General features: G+C 37.3%; 1 protein-coding gene across 1 annotated transcript; it reads right to left on the bottom strand.

The window, feature by feature from the left end:
* Positions 1-1,511: 1,511 nt before the first annotated feature.
* On the bottom strand, positions 1,512-4,760 carry LOC133815750 (alpha,alpha-trehalose-phosphate synthase [UDP-forming] 1-like). Its single transcript, XM_062248554.1, has 4 exons — positions 4,554-4,760; positions 2,263-2,322; positions 1,898-2,085; positions 1,512-1,694 (listed from the first exon to the last, which is right to left on the bottom strand). Exons 1-4 carry the CDS (start codon positions 4,758-4,760, stop codon positions 1,541-1,543), a joined length of 609 nt encoding a protein of 202 aa, XP_062104538.1. The 3' UTR covers positions 1,512-1,540.
* Positions 4,761-11,479: the final 6,719 nt, after the last annotated feature.

Raw genomic sequence — 11,479 nt, 5'->3', positions numbered from 1 at the left:
TTCGGAGCCGTGTCGGGGGGAGGCTCTGGGAAACGGATCGGGCTGGCCCCCCTGGGGCCCCCGGCTTGCGCTTGGGGAGCGGGTTGTTGCGTTTCTAGGTGCAGGCCAACTGCGGGGTTGGCCGCCGGTCCCTGCGCTGCCATCAGTGCTTGAAGGGCCTGGAGAGACTCTTGCACCCGGCGGTGTGCCTCCGCCTGCTCAGCCATCCTGGCTTCCTGATCCAGGATCTGATACCTCAGTCTAGTCACCTCCGGGTCTTGCTGATCGTCGCGAGGGACCTCGGGATCCGCGGCTTCATCATGATACTCCTCCTCATTCTCCTCCTCATAGTACTCTTCTTCGTTTCCTACTTCGTACTCTGTCTCACCCTCGTAGTCTTGCGACTCATCTTGGTGAGACGTCTGAGGAGGCACGTCTTCAGGCAGGTTTTGAGGGATGCGCTGAGAAGGCAGTGGGTCTCCGTTGCCCTGCTCCGGGTTGGCAGGGTCGAAGGTGGTGTTACGAGTGTTCACCATCGTAGTAAAGGCCTGACGTCGGCGCTAGCTTCCTTCAGCTCTCAATGAAAGCACCAAACTGTTAACCGAGATTTTCGGCAACTATCTTAAAGTGGGGTATTAACTGATAATAATAATGAAAATGGAAGATTGACACAAGATTTTTACGTGGTTGGGGCGTTAACTAGCCTTAGTCCACGAGTCTATGTATATATATCTGTATTAGAGCTAGGATCAGCTTTTACAATGGAATGGTCTGATTATATCTCAACAGAGTTTCTGCCTCTCTCTCCCTTTTACGTTGCATTACAACTTGTATTTATAGATCGAAGGGGACATCGGGTTTGGGCCGGATCCACCCCGGGCCCATTTGGGGGATGTGCACAAGGGGGCTTCCTAGAGGAGTCCCAAGCAGAAAAGATAAACAACACACTGACCTCCAAACAGCTCAGGCCCAACGAGTTGCCCTGAGACGCAAGCCTTCTCCCGACAAAACGACACCTTGGTTCTGACCAATTCGAGTTACGAGGCCGATTCAGGGGACAAGACCGGTTAGAGTACTTGGCTGCGCAGTCCTGACACACCAGCAGATAATCCCGAGGTGACCCTTTCCGCAGACGAAAAGTGGGGGGACAAAGCTCACGCGAAATGAGGCGGTTTCAGTGTCCTGGCCGCCTGGGGGAGAAACGATCCAGGTTCATTTACCTTTGGCCTGCTACGTTTACTTCGAGCCCGGACCATTCCAGGTCCGGGACAGAGGACGCGATGGCCGCGACGGTCCGGGCACTTCGGACACGGCCGGGACCGTCCAATCTGAAGATGAACCCGGAGGAACGTCCCGGACCACTCTACACAGGCCCAGTCCGTAGTCCTTGGGTAAGGCCCATATACCAAATTTGGTCCCCAGAACGCGGGCCGGGGCAAAGGCCCAGAACCTGGACAGGAAATGGGGATAACAATAAGTTTTACTTCACTTACCCAATTTGTACATAATTGAACATGGAAAATGAAAATAGAGAAATGAAAAACAGATATCATATAAAATTTCAGCATGTAAAGTGTAGCAAGAGAAAGATGCCTACCAGTATAAGCAATCTATTATTGGATTCCAAATAGTGATCAACGACTTCTTTCATAGGAAGTAGAGGTGGAACTTGCCTAGTCCTCAGTTGAGCTTCCACAATAGTATCATTAAGTTCACTGAAATGGAGAAACAAAAAATGACACTAGATTAGAATAAAGCCTGAAAAAGAAACACTAGCTGGTATGAACAGATAAACATTTTTGCTTCTTAGAACAGAAGTGAAATTTGAAATCCTAGAATACATGTCAATCTCCACATTGAGAAGGTTTCATTATCTATAAATCATACATGCTAATGCTAATGTTATATATGAGCATACCTAACAAAGGTTGCAGCCCATTCTTGAGATGTATGAGTTGTTACATGCATGAAATTATGCTGGTGTCTCTTTTCTCTTTCATCAGCTGGCATATTCAAAGCATAAGCAATGGAAGCAGCAACTTCTGTGATATTCCATGGATTTACTAAAATGGCACCAGCACCGAGCGATTGTGCTGCACCTGCAAACTAAATTTAAATGGAATAAACAAGAAGATGCAAGCCCGAAGAACTATGAAGACAATGTGTTGAACATAATTCACAACAAAGTATTCTTTTTTTATTGATAATTTAAGCTTTTCTGATGAATTTAACAATGGAAAAAACCTACCATGCAAACTCAGAGAAAATATAAAGTTAAATTACCTCACTCAGAATGAGGACTCCTTTCTTGGATGCTTGGCAAGAGTTAGATGTATGTTCAAACTCAGAGAAAATATAAAGTTAAAACATTATTATTAACATTATAAAAAATAAAAAAAGTTAGATGTATGTTCAACTTCTATTTTGCAAGAATCTACCTTCTAAGCTAACAAACAAGAAATGTGACACAGGACAGAAAATAAGTCAATCCCAAAATGCATGCCCCACTATTGACAAAGCAATAGAAAATTGTATATCATTTCTTAAGTTTTGATGTCACTGTCAAGTCATATGAAAGTTTATTCTACATGTTGAGAAATATAGTACATACTCTTTTTAAGAAAGTTGATCTACGCATAAATGCCTCAGTTTCCTAAAGCTGCTTGTCTTTTTTCCTGAATTTCTGCAAGAGTCCTAAAGAAATTTAAAAAACAGATTTTGTGTAGAGAATCCAATAAATCAAAAACTCTTGTGACAATTATTAAGTATATGGAGATAAAGATTTTCAATATACATAGGAAAAATGCATTCGGAAAAACCATATCTTCAAACAAATCTAGAATTTATTGCACCTATATCTAAAAAACCAGCAGACCCTACTGTTTCCAAGAAAGAAACACTAACTCCATATTTCTAAAATGAAATAATATAAAGTGAGCACATTAGTCATTGTTTCCAAAAGATACGTCTGTCATAATACACTTAAAATGAAAAAGCAATAATGAAAAATTAACTGTAATACTTTTTGAGTTCAAGATAAGCAAAAAAGAAAAATCTGATTAGTGATTTTGATTAATCTAATATTTCTCAACATCAGCCTCAATTTTTCTTTATAAAATTGTATATACATGTGTACATGTATGCAAAAATGATTGTTCCTTCTCAACAATGACACACAACAAGTCAAGTGCCAACAACCAGCAAATATATTTTTCCTGTTTCGTTCCCAACAAACAAGAACTCATCAAAAAGCACTCTACAATTGCCTGATGAATTACATTAGCTCAAGTGCCAACAGCCAACAAAAAAATGAGAAAAGGTTTGTAGCTAGAATTACAAAATGCAAAAGGAAAGAAAGTTTTAGTAGATGACTAAGAAGTTTATAATATATTAACCATGGTTAATTATATATATAAAGAGGCATGTGAAATGTAATGAGCATATATAAACTAACTAATTAGAAATAGAATGTCAAAGAAGGTTACTAGGTTATAAAAATAATATTACTAACTTTCCTCATTTCTTTTTTCTTTCTCTTCATTACTGAACTATTGTACAAAAGTTAAAATAACTAGAAGTTATCTCATATTGAAATAACAACATGCTTATAAGATCAAAATAAAAAATACATGAACATAGTCATAGAATAAAAGTTATCACCACCACATCGATCGAAGTCATACTATCCTTTCTTTTCTTCTCTCTTTCTCTAATAAATTCCAACAAAGTATTCATGAGTTTCAGGGATTAACATATGTGTTTTACTTGGGATTTTTATCGGACATGTGGTATGCCAGATAGTTATTATCATGCTCAAACTGATTTATTTATTTATACAATCTAACCATGAATTATTTAATTTATATGGAGAAAAGAGTATAGAGAAAACATTGCCAACTATTTTGATTTCTCATAATTGGTACTTTCTGGTGACAACGAATAAATATAACAAAATGAATAAACACACACATATATATACACATATGCATGGTTTATACTACTAAATCAAGCCAACATCAAGATCTTTTCCACTATTATAAATATATACCAAAGTAAATTAAGTCATGCAAGTGCTACTACTAAAGTAAATAAACAAAACAATCTCCTTTCTTACTTCCAGAAATAAAATGATCAATTTTAAGAATTAAATATAAGATTCAATACAGGGTAAAAGAAGCTATAATAATACCTTGAATTATATCTAAGAAACCAGACCCATCTTCCCACACAAACCATATAGCAACAACTCTACTTTTTATGCTTATGATTATGGAGGCAGAAGGATTCTCTAAGTTGTTCACCAAATAATATATAGTGTTGACATTCAACAAAAGCATATTCTTTTGGCATTTTATCAAACAACTTGAATGCATAATAAAAAAAATAGCAACAACTCTAATTTTTATGCTATCAACTATATTACTTTCAGCAGCAATATATACATACATATATATATGTATCATATTTACATATAACAACATAGAGAGATACCATGGGAGAGAGGTGAGTTACCGTGAGTGTAAGTGGGAGAGAGAGATCAAACCCAGCTGTTCCCCAAAGCCCCCACAACGTACGTAGATCCCCATCCCCGCCATTGAGCCCGCATCTGAGACGAGGAAGATCACGAGCCCAGACCCACACCTCTTCCCCGTGCCCTTCTTCAAACTAGAGGCTCGGGCTAGTCGGAATCTCGCCAGAAAGTGCAAGAGGCGGATGGCTTCGGACCATTGGTTGACAGCCCTGGGCAGCGTGTATGGTGGTGAGCTCGTGGGGGTCGACATTTCGAGGGCCGACGGTTCGATTGGGCTGGCGCGTGTACGGCTCCGGCGATGGGACGATGGCCGTTCGGGCCTGGCAGAGGCAACACAGTAGTCAAAGAGAGAGAAAGAGGGCTTCGGGGAAGATAGAGGAAAAGAGAAGCTTTATGTTTCAGATTTTTTTTATTTACAAATTTTCTTATTTATTTAATTACAAAAAATCTGATACCTAATACACAATTTCTTTTTTATTTAAATTAAAATTGTAATGCCCTGGATTCCCTGATATGGTTTAATGGATGGATTAGTAGGCCGGGAGGGCCATAACTGTTTAATTATGCCATTAAATGTGTTTATGCATGTTTATGAGAATTATATTATAATATAATGTTAAATGCATGCATGTGGGTCCACATTTGTTTACAGGGGTGTTTTGGTAATTTGGCCCGTTAAGGGTATAACTGTATACTTGTTTGCATGTCAATGATTTATTGTGGGACCACATTATAATGTGGATTTGTGTGAGTATTTTGGCATGAGACGATCTTTAAGCATGATTCATCGGTTTGGTCATAACAGGTTTGAGCTCGGGGCTTGGGGTGAGTCTCGGGGTGGTTTTTAGTGATTAGAGCGTTACCGGGGATTTAGGGTAACGGGATATGGATTATTGGCATTTGAGGATATTGAGATTAGCGGGAATCGGGAAGCGTTAATTATGATTAACAGGATAAGCTGAAAGTACCAATTTTACCTTTGAAATGGTTTTAGAGGCATTAAGTAACTCAAGGGTAATTTGGTCATTTAAGGGTGGATATATATGACGTAGGAAACTTGTTGAAAGAGATCAAAACAGGGGCAACCTTCTTCCTTCCCGTACACTATCTTCCCTTCATTCTTCCTTTGGTGTTTTTGAGTTCAAAGTGGGGTTTCAAGCTAGGAAATTCAAGGGTTGAGTTGGTGGACTTGATTCAGCCATAGAAGGAGGTTCAAAGCAAGTTTTAAGGTGAGTTTTGATCATTAAACTCAAGTTATGCTCTGTTTTTTTATCTTTAAAGTTCTTGATGGAGGTGGGAATCAAAGGGAGTTTTTGTGTATGTTGATTGGGTTTTGATGAGGGTGAGTTATGGGTGATGTTTAGGGGTTTAATTGTGTGTTTAGAGGAGGTTTGGAGTTGGTTTAAAGGGCTGGGTTGAGAGGAAAAACGCAGGGGAAAAATTAGGTTCGTTTGAGGTCGGTTGCTGGTCTGGGCTGGGCGTCGCGGCGCAGCAGGGGTGCGCCGCGGCCCTTGCGTCTGGCAGAGGGAGGGACCTCTCTGTTTGAGGGCGCGCCGCGGCGCTGCAGGGGAGGGCCGCGGCCCTTAAGGCCAATTTTGCCAAAATGTGGTTTTTAGCTTGGGGATTCAAACCTTAGGCCTCAGGGTTGGACCTAGTACCCGGTTGGGTAGTATTTGATGTCTTGGGGGCTGGGATTTGGTTTGGGAACCCTCAGTTATCATTTTATTAATGAATCCTATAATTTGGTTATGACCAGGTGGCCGTCAAGGAATTTAAAGGTTGATCGTTCTCAGGGGTCGTTCATATAATAACTTTTACTTGAACCAGAGGTAAGAAAACAGTGTATGGATATAGTTGCACCCTGTATATGTATATGACATGCATGGTTTGTTATTAAAACATGTTGGTTGATATATGTGGACTTGGAATGCATATTAAATACTAGTGAACGCTGATTATCTGTTTATGGCACTGACTAGTCAGGGACCGACTCTAAAGTCGATGATCACGTATTGAATAGCTCCATGGCATTAATGCGGGACCGACCCTAAGGTCGAAGAACTTATAAGCGCTTGCCTGGTCTAAGACCAGATGTATATAGCCATGGTATATGACCCCGATGACTGTTTGTCACGTGGCTAGGGGACGCTGTCCATAGTTACGACTCTAGAGTCGAGAGGAAGGTTATGTTGGTGATTAATCACCATGCACCTGTCCTGATCAAACTTATGAAAGAACCACTTATCAGTTAAGCCCTGGTGACCCTATAGTCACATGGCTAGAGGGAGCTGTGCTCATTATTGTGACTTTTGGCTATTGTCACCTATCTATTATGGACTGATAGTCCTGAATCGTTATTATAATCATTGTTGATATTATATCATGCTTTATTATGTTTTCTTGCTGGGCCTTGGCTCATGGGTGCTATGTGGTGCAGGTAAAGGGAAAGAGAAGTTTCACCAACCCTGAGTGGAGAGCTTGGGCGATTTTGTGTACATATTGGGCCGCCTGACCACCACGGTTAGGGAGTTCTCAGAGGGACTAGGGGTTTATCCTATTTTTTGCCGCTTAGGCCGGCGAGGTTTGTAAATTTGAAACAGTAGCAACCCTTTTGTATTAAGAACAACTTGTAAATATTTTGAAAGGCTCATGAGCAGTTTATTTACTTAATGAAATGTATTCTTTCTTTTATTGGTTTTTCATCTTAACCTGATAATAAACCTTAGATCACGTTTTTAACCAAAGGACTCGGGTAGCGGGTCAAATTTCCGGTTCACTGTTCACCGTAACTGTTCTAGGGTAGCCAAGGCGTTACAAAAATCATCTTGTGTGTGGCTGAAATAAATACTCAAATGTATATTTTGACCCTATATTTTTAAAACAATAAATGGTTTTATGCTCTTTTACTTAATAATTTTAAGGACTTACTTTGAGAGTCCTTAATACTTTTTTAGGACTCGCAAAGCGAGTCTTTAAAAGTCACCATTTCGAATTTTTCAGCTCAGGTGTTTTTAGGACTCATAAAGCGAGTCCTTAAAGAGTATTAAGGACTCCCAAATCAAGTCCTTAAAATTATTAGGTAAAACACTCATTTTTAGCATAGATTTTTTTAGGACTCGCATATTTTTTTAAGACACTCATTGCGAGTCCTAAATTGTGTTTTTTCAGGACTTTCAATGAGTGTCCTAAAAAATCCATAAATATTTTTAAGGACTTGCATTTATGTGCGTGTCCTAAAAAAGTGCCCCGTAAATGGTATTTTGTAGTAGTGGTGAGTCCTTAAAAGTCACCACTCATATTATACACTCAAATTTTCTATTCAGACTTTTTAGGACTTTTTGGACTATTTAAGACACTCATCGCGAGTCCCAAAATGTGTTTTTTAAGGACTTTCAATGAGAGTCCTAAAAAGTACAGAAACATTTTTTAGGACTTACATTTATGTGCGTGTCCTAAAAAGGAAACCCGTAAAAGATATTTTGTAGTAGTGAATAAATAAATAAATTTTTTAATAAAAATGTTTTTTTATATATAATATAATTAAAATGTATTATAAATATATGTTATTTATATTTTTTCCAACTATGTACACACGTGGCATGCCACAAGTCATACATTGTGTACACATCATATTATTTACTCCACATAAGCTTTCAAATAAACATTTATAATAATAAAATAATATAATGAAAATAAAAAATGGGGGGAAAATTGAGCGGGAATGATTAAAAAATTTCCCTCCATAATATACGTAGGTAAAGATCATTACCTACTGATATTATTGGTAGGTAAAGCTATGTTCCGAAATATAATATAATGGACTAGCATTTACCTACTAATATTATCTACCAATAAATATTGGTAGGCAAAACCCTACTTTCCCTACCAATATATATTGGTAGGTAAAATATTGGTAGGTAAAGATGAGATTTCTTGTAGTGGAAGCAGGTGGGAGTTCTGAACCTGTTGGGCACCATGACCCTTGATGAAGGGCACCGCGGCCCTTGCCTCAGGAATTCTGGGGGCCGCGGCCCAAGGTGCTAGGGCTGCAGCCCTTGCCCAGTTTTCACCCCGTTTGCTCGTTTTGACCCCGGGAACTTAGTTATAGGCCTCAGGAGTGTTCCTACTACTTGGATTAGTTTGGATTGATCTCCCGGAGGCTAGATTTTGGTTTGGAAACCTATGTTGATCATTATTATTAATGATGTCCCGTGTTTGGTTATGATTAGGTGACCGCTAAAGGACTAAAGGTTGATCGTTCTCAAGGGTCGTTCTTTTTATCATTCTAGCTCGAATCTGAGGTAAGAAAACAGTGTATGAATACAACTGCACCCTATATATGTATATGACATGCGTGATTGTTATTGAGGCATGTTGGTTGATAAATGTGGACATGGATTGCATATTATATGCTAGCAAATGTTGTATACTTGTATATGTACTGATTAGTAAGAGATACTGATCTAAGAGTCAGAAATGGCATAGCGTCATGAACGCAAGGCCAAATGAAGATTAGATCTAATCGATATCAGCATTGAATGGCTCTATGGCATTAATGCTGGACCGACCCTAAGGTCGATGAAACTTATAAGCGCTTGGCTAGTCTAAGACTAGTTACTCAGAGCCAAGGCATAAGGCCCCGGTGACTGTTGTCACATGGCTATGGAACGATGTTCCAGGGTTATGACTTTATGGTCATGAGGAATGTTATGTTGGTGACTAATCACCATACACCTATCCTGTTCAAACTTATGAAAGGTTCACTTATCTGTTAAGCCCTGGTGACCCTATCGTCACATGGCTAGAGGGGGCTGAACCCACTTTAGTGACTTTTGCGACTGTCACCTATCTGTTTTGGACTGATAGTCCTGAATGATTATTATGATCATTGTTGATATTATATTATGCTATATTGTGTTTTCTTGTTGGGCCTTGGCTCATGGGTGCTATATGGTGCAGGTAAAGGGAAAGAAAAGCTCACCCAGCCTTGAGTGGAGAGCTTAGGTGGTGATGTGTACATATGCGGCCGCTTGACCACCACGGCCAAAGAGTTTCAAGAGGAACTAGGGGGTTTACCCTATTTTGCCGCATAGGTCGGCGGGATTGTAAATTTGAAACAGTAATGACAATTTTGTACTGAGAACAACTTGTAAATGTTTGATTAGCTCTGCAGAGCAGTTTATAATGTAAAATATCATTTCCTTTTATTGGTTTTCTTAACCTATTAATCACATTTAGAGCATGTTTTTAACCAAAGGACTCGGGTAGCGGGTCAACTTTCCGGTTCACCGATCACCGTAACTGTTCTGGGGTAACCAGGGCCTTACAACACCTATCCTTGAGGTCAATCAAAAGTCATGTAGAAAAGTGGCCTTGACCAATCTTTCCTCCAAATTATAGAACTTTTATCATTTTTCTTGATTATCTTTAAAAATTATGTATTACCCCTTAATTTTTCATTATTTATTTGATATTTTGGCCCTTTGAACTTACTTTGGGCTTGGTTGATAAAATTTGTACATTTTGTTTTGACTTACAAGAAGTCAACTTTTGTATCTTCGCTAAAAATAGCTTATTAAAGCTCTCAAAAAGAGCTTTTAAAGCTTAACACATAAAAATATTTTTTTAAAGTTATGCGAACCGCATCATTTGTGACTTTGGAATGACCTCAAGAATAGGTGGGTACACTGACCTTGGGCCTAAATTAAATGCCTCAAAATTTTGAAAAATACCATTTTTTTTACTATACAAAAGGTTTCAAATTTTAATAATTATTAGACAAATACTATATTTTGATTGTGTTTCGGCCATCTCAGGATCAGTCCTGGTCTCATCACTTGACAAATATCAATAATTCTACTCAATGCCTTTCGCAAGAGGAAACAATAATGTATTAATGGAAGAAAAAAAACTAAACAAATTATTAATATACTTGACATGATATAATAAATATGTGTGGTCAAAATCAATGCCACTTGAGGAGGTACGTAGAGTGGTTAAATTTAATTATTTTAAAGTATATACAAGATTTGATTTTAAATCAACCATTTATATTATATCATGTAAACAAATTAAGTATTGTTGGATACACTATTTATAGCATTATTCTACTAATTATGCTAGAATTTGTTTGAATTAATACATGTCTTTAAAGGCCAGAACTGTATTTGAACTATTGAATAATATATATAGTTAGTAAATTCACAAACAATGGTTCTTCCTCTTGTTGTTCTTTTTTTGAGTTTGTAAATTCGTGTTATTTAAAAAATTTAAATAAAAATATTAATAAGGTTGAAAAATTAATTTGGTAAGCATACCACATTCAGATGTGTAACTCAGTAATGATCGTAAATATATAATGAAAAATTTGTATTAAACACTTGATTTTGCCAAAAAAACTTATATTTTTATTGACTAGCAATTTTTTTTTACTTTTCAATTTTACTATTTTCAGAAAATTTTATAATTTTACAATTTTACATGCTTTTCTTCTTTTGTGTTGTTTTTTTAGTAATTTTTGTGTTATTTTTTATGTTTATGTATATTTATTTTCGTATTATTTCTTTAATTGTTTATGTTTATGTATAATTGTTATGTTGTTATGTTGATGTCTAATTGGTATTTAATTGTTTTCAAATGTGTTTCAAATTTATTTTTAAAAAACGTGTTACTATGCAGTTGGTTGACTTATAATTGTTTTCCGATCGCTATTTTTTAGTTATTTTTTAACGTGTTAGTATGCAGTGAGTTGATATATAGTCATTATCTATTTATTGTTTTTTAGTTGTTATTTTAACATCATATTTTTGTAACTAAAAAACTTTAAAAACCATATTTTTACAAACCTAAGGGTGTATTTTTTAAAACAAAAATTAGGAACAGTAAAAAAGTAAAAAAAAAAAGTATAATTACGAAAAAACCCAATATATAATTATATCAATATCAAATGCACTTCTTTGTTATTAAGGT

Source organism: Humulus lupulus, chromosome 2 (assembly GCF_963169125.1).
Source record: "Humulus lupulus chromosome 2, drHumLupu1.1, whole genome shotgun sequence".
Classification (NCBI taxonomy): Eukaryota; Viridiplantae; Streptophyta; class Magnoliopsida; order Rosales; family Cannabaceae; genus Humulus; species Humulus lupulus.
Note: the sequence above shows the minus strand (reverse complement) of the source record. Positions and strands in the feature narration are given on the sequence as shown.